The sequence below is a fragment of the Pteropus medius genome, unplaced genomic scaffold, assembly GCF_902729225.1.
Source record: "Pteropus medius unplaced genomic scaffold, Ma_sr-lr_union100, whole genome shotgun sequence".
NCBI lineage: Eukaryota > Metazoa > Chordata > Mammalia > Chiroptera > Pteropodidae > Pteropus > Pteropus medius.
In genome coordinates, this window is record NW_024349803.1 from 18,949,583 (window position 1) to 18,964,525 (window position 14,943).

The window sequence follows — 14,943 nt, forward strand, 5'->3', positions numbered from 1 at the left end:
AGCCCAAGGCCTGCTGAGAGCACCGGCTGCCCAGCCCGAGGGATGGTTCACAGCCAGCCAGCGGCTGCTGAAGGCAATGACCAGGGCCAAGTGTTAGTTGAGCCAGGCCCATGCCCTGCTGGAGCTGCCATCACATCCCCGTCATGTGGTCTGTACCCACTCCACGCAAGGCTCTGCAGAGCCCACCCAGCCCGGGCTCTCTAAAATGACAAGCTGGGCTCTGTACCCATCCCACCTGAACACACGCAGCTAATGTTCACTTAAAGAATAAAGCAGCTGGCATACCCAAAACCAAAATCGAGGACTAAAAAATTAATTATGGTAGTAAACTCAGTATTAAGTAGCCACTGAAAATTTTATAGAAATATACTGATCAAAAGATGGCCACAGTATGGTATGTGAAAAAGATTACAAAACAGGAGGATATGCAGACGCATGTTAGTCTGTATTTTCTAACTTTTCTACAATTGAAAAAAATCTATACTTTGTGTACTTTGTCAATTCAAATTTAAAAAGAGAATAGAGGTTTACGGCAGCTGAGCTGAACCCCAACAGGACTGACCACACTGCTGTCTGGGGCCAGGTGGTCGGGGGAGGAGCCTGCAGTCTACTGCCCCCAACCTCCTGGGGCCGACCCCACCCCTGGACCTCTCGGGGAGGTGGACAGTGCTCAGCCCCATCTGGCTGACCTGGGCGGCAGGCTGCCAAACTGAGACCCTCCCCTTCACGCACAGCTGCCTCCTGGCTGCCCATCCTCCAGCCCCAGCCAGAGGGCAGGCGGGACAGAGGCCACAGCACCTCCCCATTTGGGAGCAGTCCCAAGGGTGAAGGTGGCGGAGCAGAACCAGGCCTGGCCTGACTGGAGAGCCGGCGGGCAGGGGACAGGGATGGCTCTGCTTCCCTACTTGTGACGTGATGGGGCTGGGAGGGTTCGGTTCTCCATCAGGCAGGGAACAGGGGAGGCCCAGCGCGGCTCCACTCCCTCTCAGTTGGAACAGCTCAGACAAGTCGCATCACCTGCAGGAACTGTGGCTTCCTCACTTCATGGTGGACCACGCCCACCCCCAGAACAGGGAGGATGACGATGAGAAGGGCTCTGGAAGCACCGAAGGTCACGCCATACAAGATCGAGACTTTTTTCCACAGTGAAAGGACCCAGCCCATCTCCCGCCCTCCCCGCACACAGAAGGGCCTCGCAGCGAGTCTGCTTCCCACTGCTCTCCACTCCTGGAACCAGTTCTCCCTGGATTCATTCTCCCACATTCCTGGACCTCTTCCTGAGCAACAGGAGCAGGAAAAACAGGGTGGCTGCAGGTCTCCTGATGCTGTCTCAGCATGAACCCTAGGGCCACAATCCAGCCCCACTGCCCATGCCTGGGACGCCCTCGGGCCTGGAGCCAGAGTGGGGTAACTCAGAAGGCGGGGGGGAAACCAGTCAGGTTGTCACCACTACTGTGGCAATGTCTGCCAAATCAAGGTGACGTCGCGGATCGGCGAGCACGCCCTGGTTCACAAACACCATCCTGGGGACCCAACTCACAGACGAGAGGCCGGCCGTTAGCCAGCCTCAAGGGTTTGGGCGCCAGGCCAGCTCTGGGATGGGCCTCAGCTGGGGTGGGACCTCTCTGCACATGGAGCTGGAGAACCGGTTTTCCATCCTGAAGTAGGCAGGCTAGTGGCCCAGTTTCCTCTGTAGGACGCGTTACCCACCCCAAGGTGAACCACCAACCCTGAATGGCGACTGCTCCAGCTGGGTGTAGACGTGGATCCAAAGCCGAAGGGAGGCAGTGGTTGTGAGGGCTGAGGGTTTGGGGCTTGCCTGTTCGGGTGCTTAACAAGACACACTCCTCTGCCCTGTGCCCGATGGAGTATGCAACACGTCCCCTCTCCTCCCACTTGGCAGGGTGGCCATGACCGTCAACCACAAACCCTACCCCGACATGGCACATGTCAGCAGACCTGCCACCAGGAGGAAGTGACTGAGGGCTTACAAAACAAAAGAGCTGACATGAACACCTCCTCCCACGGGCCGGCCTTCCAGGGCCGCCAGACCACATCTTACTCAGGCAGTAAGAGGAGGCGGTTCGAGATGCTTCACGTACACCCTGCAGAGTTAGCCACTAGGGAAGTTTGACTGGGAGAGGGCACGACCAGCCCAAGGGAGATGCAGGGGCCCCTCTGGGGGTGGGGACACTTCTCTCTCTCCCTCCCACAGAGCCTGGCCTGGGCTGCTGAACCTAGGGGGACTGACCAAATCCCCACCTGGTAAGAATTTGGTTGTTATGGGGATGCATTAGGATTTATCCTGAAGAGAGAAATGAAAAATTTAAAAAGGAATTTTGATCTACAGATTCCATGCAATTCCAATCAAAAACTTAAAGCCTTTTAAAAAAAAAAATACTTAACAAGTTTACACACCTTTGCTAATTATAAGCAAAGGCAAAGGAGCTAGAAGAGCCAAGATTCTGAGGTCTACATGGGTGGACAGGCAGGAGCAGAGGCAGAGGGCAAGGTGGGTGACTGTCCAGTATGGCTGCTGACGGGTGAGGTCCTGGGGTGCCTGTCTCCAACACCGCTGGAGTCCCATTTCCTCAGCCACAAACTGAGGAAATGCACTGGCCGCACCGTGCCTCCGGGCAGACAGCTGAATCTGCTCAATGGCTTCTGCAGCTGCACCTGCTCTTTCTGGAAAGCCCGCACCCAAGCCAGCACCCTGCAGTCTGGGGTTAAACCCACCGGGGTCTGGCCCCCTGGTATGAGGCCCACGGCTCTGCTCTGCCTGCCCGCGGCTCTAAGCCTGTCCAAGTAGGGAGAGCCCACGTTTCCTGGGGGCTCCCAGTGCTGGCACGACTCCCCTCCCAGCTAAGGCTCGGCTTCCTGGTAAGCAAGGGAGTGACTGAGCAGCAAACCCTGCCAGGTTAGGGATGCTTAGAGAAGTGGAAGTCCACCTGCCCATCTCGAGGTGCAGCTGCAGAAGCCAAGCTCCCAATCACCAGGAGCTGCTGACCATTCCACCTCACCCTGCTGCCTCGAAAGAGACTGACCAGAGAAAAGCAGATGAGCCGCACAAGCTGAAGCAGAACCTAATTCAATGTCCAGCATGTTTGGTCCCTGGGCCACCGTGAACAAAGGCACAGGGGCCTGAACTCGGCCAGTTGGTGGGCGCAGCATGGGACTTCAGAGGGGTCTGTGCCCCATCACGAATGGCCCGTTAAGGCCTAGCTGGCGAGCCGGGTCTCTTTTATCCAAAGCTCATTAATAGGAACCTGGAACTGTCTCCTTCGTTTTCTTCTTCACAATGTTTTTATCATGAAACGTTTGAAGCACACGGAGTTCAGGGAGTAACACACGTACTCAGCTCCCCCAGAGTCAACGAAAGCAACATTTTGCCATTTTTGAGAGAGTTTAGTTCCCCCTCCCTCTTTTTTTAAAGAAACAAATCACATTTGAGCAGGCTTCCTCCTGGCTGCCCCAGCCGCTGTGAGCTCCGCCACTCCACGTGTCTGCTTACACTTCCGCTGCAGCTGCCTCAGCGCCCCTGACCTCTGACCACACACTCGCCTGCTTGTCAACAGTCTGGCTCCCTCTAGAGAATGTCACTCCACGTGGGGAGAAACTGTTTCACTCACTGTTGCCTCCAGGGACTCCGAACGATGTGCCCTTTGGACAACCAATCAAGTCAGTTCTTACTGACTGAATATTATGCACGTCATTGTGTGTGCTTCCAAATTTGACATAAATGTTCCTGCCTTGTATGTGTCGACTCTGCAGCCTGCTTCATCCTCCACTCAACACCGTGTTTGAGATTCAATCGCACGATTCCACATTCAAGGCTCGACATTCAAGTCTACCGTATGACCCACTCACCCACCTGCTGACCAATGAGCTGCTCTTTTTCATCAAGGAGGAGACTCGAAGTCTCCTTCAGCAAAGCAAAGACAGCCCAGAAATTAGGACTCAAGGCCCTAGCCAATGACTGAGAACCTAAGAATAAACTAGAAGAAAACCAAAAGTTCTCTCCACCATCACCACAGAATGGGGAAAACTGCAGGCACCCCTCTCCAAAGCGTAAAACGCTAGGGTCCCGTGGCAAAGGAGCAACCACCCGGCCTTTGTCTCTGTCACCAGTGAGGGCCCCCTGAGGTGCTGGGTGCGCTAAGGCCCAGCAAGAAACCACAAAGCACAGTGCTAGGGTGCCAGCGTCCCAGCACCGCCACTTAGCCTCCCAGCAAAGCTGCTACCATCTCTGAACCCGAGTAAGGTGGCAGGGGCCCCACAGTGTGAACACACCTGTCAAGTCATGCGTGTACACACACGAGCACGTGCGCACACACACACACATACCCATGAACTTGAAAAGGCCCCATCCCACTTGAGAAGGGCTCCTGAACAAGAATGCAAAGATGAGGGACCTGGGGGTGGGAGGTTCACTCACACTGGCAGAGGCAGCACAAGGCTGTGGCAGTCAGGAAGGCCTCTCTCTCTCTGGGTGTTGTCCCAGCACCCCCTAGGGCGCTGTCCCTCCCCTCCCGCTGCACTCCCTCAGCTCCCCAAACAAGCAGGTACCTGCACAGGCCCCGTGCCTGAAGCAGACTCTCGGGGCTGAGCACAGGCAGGAGGACACGAGACCCCTGGCACGCCAGGCAAGGACATGCTAGTACACATGAAGGGTGTCCCCGGCTCTCAGACACCAACCACACGGCCTCTCCCCACCCCACGCGCTGGTTCCGAAGACATTTCCCAAGCATTTTTGGTACAAAGCAGCCGCCAAAGCAGCTCTGTGGAGGTTCCAACCTCACGTGCCTGCAACCGTGGGGGAAGGAGCTGTGTTTAGGTGACTCAGGTTGACTCAACCAGGTGACAAGATTTGGCAAAATACTCTACATGAACTACTGAGGGGGACGGGAGAGCAGAGACAAAGAAAGAAGCAGAGGCCTCTGCGCTGACTCTACAGAAAGACCGACGTGTCAAACGGGGAGAGGAGGACAGAATCCCAGGCTGAGCACAGCACTGAGAGATGACACCGTCGGGAAACGCTGAGTGGCCGGGTGGTTACAGGTAGCCAGAGCAGCCCGGCCCGGACCGGACGGCCCCGGCAGAGCTTACACACCAGCGAGTTTGGACCCGATTTTCAGCTGCTACAGAGCCGTTCCAAGCAAGGGCTTTGAGGAGAAGTGAGGAGACAGACCGTGAGGAACAAAAGGCCGGCGGCTAAGAGCCAGATGGCCAGTGGGCAAGGGGTGCAGAGAGGGCCCCAGCGAGGGCGAAGGGTGAGGTTTTACAAGGTGGAGAGGAAGGAACAGGAACAGGAAAGCGATCTGGACGCAGAGCTGGGAGGACGTGGGAAGCAACAGGGGGCTGGAGGAGAGCGCAGGGCAGAGAGCTGCGCGCGGGGCCTTCCTTACCTGTGCTTCTCGCCTTCCTCCTCCCCATCTTTGAGCTGCTTGGCCTTTGGCTCCCCATCCTCCTTGTCCTGCAAAAGGAGAGAGGAAACCACCTGCTCAGATGAACGCTCCTATTTCCAGTCCATATTGCCCAGGCAGCAAATGAGGAATAGGACATCTCGGGAGCCAGCCACCCAGGCAAGGAGCAGCTTGGCATTCCAGCCTCTGAGTGGGCACATGCCTGCTGCAACAGACAGGCACGATGCGGAAGCCTCACCCCTCGCTCCTCGACACCTGGGCAAAATTCAAACACCCATGACCCCAGCCCAGGCCCAGGCCCACAGTGGCCCCAGAACACTAGCAGGAGGAGCTGGAAGGTTTCAGATGGTGAGAGTGAAGCTGCTCGGTGCCACAGAGGGCTCATACTGGCAGGCCGCCAGCCTCCTTCGTGGGTCTGGATAGAGCCACCACTGAGCTGGGAGACTGGGAAGGGCAGCCACCAGCAATCCAGGAGGACCTGATTCCCATCCCGGGCCAGGGGCCCCTCAGAAATGTCTGCCTGGTTCCTTAGGAGTAGCATAACTCACACTGGGACCGGGCTTATAAGACTCATCCCTGCAATGTACTCAGGGGGACAGAGGGAAGAGGAACTAGTTTCCATGGGACACATTTCTTCTAAATCTGGTTTTGTCTTCCTCCTGCCGCCGACCTCTTTGTAAGTCGAGAGAAGTCAGGTGCATCTCAACCCTGATACAGGATGCTTGCTCTCCAGGTGCACCAAGGGTCTCAACAGGACACCACCACACTGCTCTGCAGCAGAGGAAGCTATCCTGGGCTTCCCCGCTCACTATGTGACTGCTGCTGTTGGGTCAGTCACCCTGGGGACAAATGAACACGCAAGGTGTGCGCACGCGTGTGTCCGTGTGGTTGTGTGTTCGAATGTGGTGACCACACCTTCAGTGCATTGGTGAGCCCTGTCCAAGATCTCCCTGCATGTCAGAGGTGGCCTTGCGGGGGGTCCATGTGCACTCCGTTTCCGCCATGACCTGCCTGTGCCTTTGACCTTTGCCGGAGCAGTGCTCTGAGGCGGCATGCGTAAGCCCCAGGGGCCGCAGGGGACCTGCTGTGATGAAGATGAGAACAAGCTCGCACTGACACATAAACCAGAAGCTAAACAGCTGCGCGTCCTGCCTCTCCCAGGTGTTTGTGTGTGCTGCTGACAACTGCCTCCCCGAGAGTGGCATTCACTCTGAGTCACATCCTGCCAGTGTTCGCCGTGGAGACCCTGAGAACACCCAGACCCCGCCATTCCTTGGCCACACATCTCTGGGGGAGAAGACCACCGAAACCAGGCTGGAGGCCTGGCCCAGAGAAAGGCTTCTGAGATGTAAACAGATGAAGACGCACCCCTCACTCTCCCAACCCAGGGCAGCCTGGTCTCATGGGACAAGGCGGCAGGAACGAGTGACAGCCGCTACATGAGAGAGGTCAACATGGTTCTGGGGCGCATTCCTACCGAGGCATGGGTAGATGTGGGTGTTACCGATGGGGACACAGAGGGGGAAGGGCATTCCTGGAGGGGAGCACAGCCTGAGCAAAGGTGGGTGGGGTGTGGCCTGAAGAACATGTAGGTGACTGGAGTAGGTGAATGCTGGTAAGAGTGTCAGGGCAGGTGGGGCCTGTCACAGAGGGCTCTGGCCAGTGTCCTAAGGCAAAAGGAGCCGGAGGGGAGACTGGGGAGCTGCTGGAGTGGGGATCAGTGCTGGGCAGGGAGGCCCAGGGGGGAGAAGCATTCACCCGGGATGGCCAAAGAGGGAAGGGAGCAGAACACAAACTCGTAACTGACGAGTGAGGGAACTCCATATGGCTCCCGGGGCTGCTGGGGCGGAGTGGGGTGGGGGAGCCTTCCACAGAGGACACTGACACATGCAACCCTCCCTGACTAACGCTAACTGATAAAGCAAGCCAGAGGCTGGGACAGTCAAACAAAAAGCTCCTTGCCAACTGCCAGCCAGCAGAATCCCTGATGGCCAGAGGTGCCTGCCACAAGGGAAGAGGGTGACAGACGCCTCCCCTTGGTTAAGAAAAGGCTCAGTTTTCCCCCAAAGTGGGCTGATGGGCAACCCCAGGAAGGCTTCTCTCCATGGGGGCTCTGTTAACCTAGACCAGCTGGCAGAAGGGGGTGGGGACTGTGGGAACGGCCTTTGGGAATGAGTCCTTTGCAAACACCATGCAAGTTCCCAGCCCTTGAGCAACGGCAAACTCAGTGGCCACGGCTGCCGCCACCCTCCTGGAATCGCAGAGACACTCAAGTGCCTTGGCAGAGGCCAAGTTATTCATTAACAAAGGAGAAAATACCCAACTATCAAAGGACATTTAAAAGAATGCCCAGCAGTTTGGAGACATAACAGCTCTACCTAACATACAGAAACAAATGCGGGGAGGCAGCCAAAATGGGGAGACAAAGAAACATGTCCCCAATGAAGAAACAGAACAAAACTCCAGAAAAAGAGCCAAGTCAAATGGAGACAAGCAATCTACCAGACGCAGAGTTCAAATCACTGGTTATAAGGGTGCTCAAGGACCTCAGTGAGAACTTCGACAAAGAGATAGGAAATAAAAATGGAGACGGAAAACATAAAAAAAGAACCAATCAGAAATGAAGAATAAAATAACTAAAATGAAGAATACACTAGAGGGAATCAATAGCAGATTAGATGAAGCAGAGGATTGAGTCAGCGATTTAGAAAATAAGGTAGCAGAAAACGCCCAATCAGAACAGCGAAAAGAAAAAAAGACTCTGCGAAAATGAGGGGCTTCTGAAACAACATCGAGCATCCCGACATTCTCATCACGGGGGTACCAGAGGAGAAGAGAGAGCAAGGAATTGAAAACCTATTTGAAGAAATAATGACAGAACACTTCCCTAACCTGACGAAGTAAACAGACATACAAGTCCAGGTCACACTCAGTCCCAAACAAAATAAACCCAAAGAAGTCCACACCAAGACACATCATAATTAAAATGCCAAAGGTTAAAGACAGAGAATCTTAAAAGCAGCAAGAGAAAAGCAATTAGTTACCTACAAGGGAGCACCCATAAGACTGGCAGTTGATTTCTCGACAGAAACTTTGCAGGCAGAAGGGACTGGCACAAACCATTCGAAGTGATGAAAAGCCAGGACCTATAACCAACATGGCTCCTCCCAGCAAAGCTAGCATTTTGAATCGAGGGACAGATAAAGAGTTTTTTCGACAAGAAAATGCTAAAGTTCATCATCACTAAACCCGTATTATAAGTTAAAGGATCTTCTTTAAGAAGACAATAAAAAGAACAAAAATATGAATAATAAAATGGCAATAATTACTTATCTACCAACAATAACTTAACTTTAAATGCAAATGTTTTAAATGCTCCAATCAAAAAGCACAGGGTAGCTGAATGGATAAGAAAACAAGACTCTTACATATGCTGCCTATAAGAGACTCACTTCAGATTGAAACACACATAGACTGAAAGTAAAAGGATGGAAAAGGTATTTAATGAAAATGGAAACAAACAAAAAGCTGGGATAGCAATACTTAGACGAGACAAAACACTCTAAAACAAAGGCTATATCAAGAGACAAAGGAGGACCCAGTAACCCCACTTCTGGATATTTATCCAAAGAACCCAAAACACTACTTTGAAGAGACATGTGCATCCATATGTTCATTGCAGCATTATTTACAGTAGCCAAGCTACAGAGGCAACCTGGGTGTCCGTCAATGGATGAATGGATAAAGAAGAGGTGCTACATATATTCAATGGAATACTACTTAATCATAAAAAAAAAAAGAATGAAACATTGCCGTCTGCAACAATGTGGACGGGCCTACAGGGTATTGTGCTAAGTGGAGTAAGTCAGACAGAGAAAGACAAATGCCGTATGATCTTACTTATATGTGAAATCTAAGAAAAAAGTAAATGAACAAACAGAAACAAACTCATAGAGAACATTTTGATGGTTGCCAGATGGGAAGGGGTTGGCGGGCTAGGTGAAAGGGGGGAGGGGCTAAGAAGTACAAATTGGTAGTTATAAAACAGTCACGGGGATGTAAAGTACCGCATAGGGAACAAAGTCAATACTATTGTAGTAACTATGTATGGTGTCAGGTGGGAACTAGATTTATTGGGGTGATCATTCTAAGTTATATAAATGTCTAATCACTATGTTGTACACCTGAAACTTATATAAATTTTATATCAACCATAATTGAAAAATTAAAAAGTTGTTTTTTAATAACTGCCCCGCGGTTTGGTGTGTGGGGTACAGACTAGGTCTGCAGACAGGGTGAGGTTAAGGATGAGCCCAGCCGTGCAATGAGCAGGGGCTCTAGGACGAGAAAGCTGTATGCATGGGGCAGGAGCAGGTGAAGAAAGAACAGACCACATGACTATGGGGACACGGCGCACTCTGGTCTCCCTGCTATACAATGATTCAGATGGACAGTGAGCATTCACGAGAAGGGAAATAGCTTTTGGGAGATCCTGGCCCAGGCCACAAGGCAGGACCCTCAGTGCCCGGGGCAGGGGCAGGGGCAGGAGGTGCGACCAGCCGCCCGGCCCTCCCCAGCCTGCGACACAGAGGGCTCAGAACCGGAAGGCTGACAGGACGACCGCCTCCGGCCCTCAGTCCACGGGGAGCCCGGCAGTGGCAGCTCAGGTCTGGATCAAGGTCCTGACCCCTGCCCTGCGTTCTCACCAAGGAGATGAGTGTATCAAGAGTGGCACTTCGTAAAAACATCTGATCCCGGCCACCTCTCCTGTGCTCCCCCACATCCAGAGCTGGCTGTGTGCGCTCAGACAAGCCACAGCCAGCCCGAGTCCTGGTGGAAGCCCTGGCCGACACCCGTGGGAAGAGTGCAGGCCCACCACAGAGGCACAGCATCCCAGGGGACCCAGAGACACCTGACTCCCCGAGACCTTTAAATTCCACTTACTGCCTAAACCCCGCCTCCCTTAAACACACCTCTCCCAAATCCCCTGGCCTTTTCTCCCCTCTGCCTCCACAGTCCTGCTCCTCCTCCCCTCTCCTGTGCCACCTGCACGGTCCGCACTGCAGCCACGCCCCCAGCCGCCCCCCACTCCGGAGGGCACAGCTACCCGCAGCACTCTTCGCCTTCTCCTCATCCGCCTCCCCGAAGCCTCTCTCCACCTTACCCAGCCACATTGGCGGTGTCCCCTTCGAAGACACTGGTCAGAACTTACTGTCCCTCTGCTCACAGCTCTCGTTGGCTCCCCACATCCCTAGGACGACAGCCATTCTCCTCAAGGTACAGCCTCCCAAGGCCTCTCTACTCACCCTGCAGGCCACTCACACTGGCCTCTGTCCAGAGTACCCAGACATCAGACCCTTTGTCTCAAATTCCGAAATGTCCATTCTGCAAACACCAAAGTGCCCACACTCTGGCCAGCGCTGGAGGCCAGCTCAAAGGCCAGCTCCTCAAGGCACCTTCCAAGGTTGCCAGGCAATGGAGCCTGCTGCACATCAGGGTCAAGCCTATTCACACTCAGGCCTTACTACCCCTTCCTCAAGCCCCTCTCCGTAGGGGGCACCCCCTCCAGGCCCAACTCAGAGCCTGGACTCTATGACTTTCATCAGCTCTGCCAGGTTAACCACTACTGTCTCCACCAAGCCCAGAAGAGCCCAGCTCTCAGCAACACTGGTGGGTGGAGGGCAGGAAAGCCTGGACTGGGGTCCACCCCACGGCCCGCTTGCCTGTCCCTGGACGTACCCCCACATTCCTGACCCCAGCCCAGGTTTCCACACCGAGGCCTTGCCCCTGCCCTCACCTACCCTGGAGCCCAGAGGAGGAAGGGGCCTCCGAGGCAAGACTTTGGGAGCTCTCAAAAACAGCCCTACCCAAAACAGAGCCTGCCTGGTCTGTTTCACAATGTTTGAAATCCTTCTGCCAGGAACAAAGCTTTACAGATAAAACGAGGGTTATGCAAGACTGGTATTATTTCTTTCTTAAATATTTAAGACTTCAGTGAAGCCAGCCTGGCCTGAAGTTTTCTTTGTGAGGTTTTAGATACAGGGCTATAGATTTTTTTTTTCTTCAGTCATTAATTTGTATCTTTCAAGGAATATCCATTTCATCTACTTTATTGAATTTACTAGCATGAAGTTGCATATAATATTCCCTTATTATCTTTTTAATGTCTGTAGGATCTGTGGTGATGTCCACTGGTATTGATGATGTATGTCTTTTCTGTTTTTTTATTAGACCAGCTAGAGGTTAATCAATTTGGGGACATGTCCAGACTTGGTGTTTTAATGATGTGTTTGCTCCTCAGTCTCCTCCTGGAAGGAGCCCTCACCAGCTCAGTACACCTGCCTCTGGACGGTATATGCAGTGAGGAGGAGCCTCAATCCGTATCTGCTGCCTAAATGCAGGACCCCTACTAGAAGCTCAGTCAACCACCAAAAATGCAGAGGAGGGCGGCTGCTGCACCTCTCCCTGCCACCCTCCCCACCCAGGCAAAGGCAAGGGTCCCTCTCCCCTCGGACACCTGGTCCCCTCTTTGCTGGGTCTGGAACGAGAACGCTGCCCTCAAAGATCTTAAAGCCACTCAGAGGAGCAGACTTCGAACGCGGAAGCCCGCGCCAGGGGTGGCGAGGGAAGCGTCACTAAAAGTTTGGTGTGCTGGAATGGGCAAGGGCCAGGTGTTCTCAGGGAAGGGAACCCTTAACTCAATGTTCAGTGTCCACCGGGAGGCCGGCAAGGGGCTAAAGAAGGCAGGACGTAGCAAAGACATGAGAGAAAGCAAGGACACCATGGAGACCTGCAGGGCAGAGCCATGTGGCTGGCCCCGCCGGGACTGATGGAGGTCGGGGGTAAGGGGTGACAGGGCCTTCCTCCAGCGTCACGGGGGGGCTGAGCTCGGCACAGGGCGACACTCTGAAAGGGCACTCTGGCAGCCTAGAGGGTGAGTCACGGGAGGAGACGGGGAGATGTCCTACTGCCAGCCTGGACCTGCCCCAGCTTCGGTCTGTGCGTATGTGTTAGAGAGGGTGCTTAAGACTCAATGAGGGCTGGGAACGGCCGTCAGGGGCGGCTGTGCTGAGGCAGGGGTGCTTGCCCTGAGGGGGCAAGGAACAAGCCCCTCCCTTATCCTAAGAGGAGCTGTTGCCTGTAGAGGAGAAAGAGGGAGGTAGGAAAGGGTCGACAGAGAGCCACTCCGACGTCTGGTTTAGGCTCCTCCCGCCATTAGCCCATTTCTGCTGGACACTACTGCAGGTACAGAACCACCTCCCAAGGCCCAGGCGAGCGTGCCCTGTCAGCTCAGTACGACCAGTGTGCCGGCCGTGGAAACAGCCCCACTGCTAACAATCGACAGAGAACAAGGCCCCAAAGCCTAGTCTCCCAAGGACAGGTGAAACTGGCCCCGGTTTGAGCCTTTCCAGTTCTGATTTGGGCCCAGGGTAGAAAAAAGTCAAAGAGAGAGGGGCACGAATGGCGGGTGGGGAGGAAGAGGCTGACAATGCCAAGGGTGAACCTGGCGGTTTGCAAAATTTCACCCTGTCTCCTGTCCTCAGAGCAGAGGGACTTCCTGTCGGGTGGGGCTGTGGCAGGAGCTGTGCTCCAAGGGCACTTAGGGGTAGGGGGTAGGGCAGTCACCCGGAATCTGACTCACCCTGGAGATGCAGTGATAAGCCTGGGCTGAATGCCACCACGCCTGGGCACAGAAACTGCACAGCTCTCGACTGCCCAGGGACTGGGGAAGGGGTGGGAGGCGGGGGTTCTGACTCTCCCGGGCAGGCAGTGATCCTGGTGGGTTCAGGCCTTGACTCTGGGCCCCTGGCACTTAGTTTGCTACCTGGCTCACGTGCCCACTCTGTCTGCCCAGCAGGAGGAGCGTTTCCTGTGGACAGATGCTTGCCTTATCCGCCTGCACCCGGGGGCCTGACACCACCTCTAGCGTGTAACACCTCTGGGCCGGAACTCAACTGGCCAGCCTGGCTCCATCTTGCCCTGCAGTGTGACCTGGGGCAAGTTATTTGACCTGTCTGGCCTTGGTTTTCTCATCTATGAAAACGAAGACCATCAGACTGACAGTATGGCACTATGCCCAGAATAAAGTGACCAGGGAGGAAGGAGAAGAGCCTGGAGCTTGGGTGGACAAGGCAGCAGACCCTGAACGGCAGGGCGAGTCTGGCCAGGCAGGAAGGGAAGGGCTGCAAAGAAGCTGAGGGGCAACAGGCCCAGACCGCTTAGGTCTGCAAAGGCCACGCTAAGCTTTCGCTTTCATCCTCCTCACCTGGTGCTCTCTGCAGCCTTTAGGACAGACGGGCAGTGTTACGACACCAGAAGACACCAGACAGTGTGTGCGGGGGGACAGATCTTCCGCCTCCCCGTTCGCTGTTTCGCCAAGAGTCAGACTGAGAGTGAGGCAGAGGAGGGTGGTGGGGCTCCCGTGGGTGAGAGCATTCCCTAAAGGTTTGTGAGCAGAAGAGAACAAAGGCCAGGAGCAGGAAGCTGGGAGGACAGCAAGGAAAGCGGAGATGAAGAGCCGCGGATCCGAGCCGCATCTAGGTCAGTGGCAGTGGGAGAGAACGAGGGGGTGCCTGAAGCTGTGACGGACAAGGAGGAGGAGTCAGAGACAGCCGAGGTTGTGACCGTGTCTTACGGGGAGAATGAAGGCGCCCTGGACAAAAAAGGTGGCAGCACTCAGGGGACAAAGAGAAAGGGTGTGGCAGCTTCCAGGCAGACTAGGGCTGAGGGCTGATGCCTGGAGACTGATGAAGGCTGAGGGGCCAGTGCCTGTCACACTGTCCTCCGCAGTGGAAAAGAAGGCTCACTTCGCAAGAGGCAGGGGTGGCCCCAACATCGACGCTCCATCTTCAGGCCCATCACCAGGCCTTGCCCCCGATGAATGCTGTCGTCCTGCCTGTGGCAGAGGTTGGGGGTGGGGGGGAAGCTGACCCCAAGCCATGTCTGGTCCTATTCTTGCCACAAGTGCAACTGGGAAACCAGCCATGCTCAAAAGAGGCAGCAGATAACGCCCCAGCAGATTACTAGTCAACGACTACGGACTGGCTCCCTTGTGCTAGGTACTCCACGCTCGGCGCGGAGGAGGAAAAAGAAGTAGACACTAGGTTCACAGACCAGAGTGGGAACGCCCGGCCTGGGTCCATGGACGGATCCCAGCCAATGACCGGACACATACACAGGCCAGCTGTGAAAAGGCTCCTTTCTCTGGAGTAAGAATCCACAGTTCTTCAGATTCTCAAGGGGCTAGTGGGCCAGAGGAGGAGGAGTGTGTGGCAGGTGGGGGGATTCTGGTGCTTTGCCAGAATTGTCTGGGGAGGCTTTCCCAAGGAAAAAGAACCACCTGTTCATCCTTAAAGGCTGGCCAGGGGCGAGAAAAGTGAGAGAACAAGGGCAGCATGAGGGAACTAGCACTGTGAGTGTGCCCCATGTCCCTAGAAGGAAAGAAACGCTTGGAAGGTCATGCTGAGGTCCTTCACACGCAGCCAGCCTCGGACCAGTTCCTCTGGGCAGCTGGGCAAGG

The 14,943-nt window shown here is 54.6% G+C and overlaps 1 protein-coding gene across 1 annotated transcript in view; it reads right to left on the minus strand.

The window, feature by feature from the left end:
• The window catches only part of CCDC12 (coiled-coil domain containing 12), a 47,284-nt gene that overhangs the window by 9,732 nt on the left and 22,609 nt on the right, over nt 1–14,943 (minus strand). Inside the window, exon 2 of the mRNA XM_039837587.1 lies at nt 5,406–5,473. Within this exon, the coding sequence (XP_039693521.1) occupies nt 5,406–5,473 (68 nt within the window). The remainder of the gene's footprint in view (nt 1–5,405; nt 5,474–14,943) is intronic.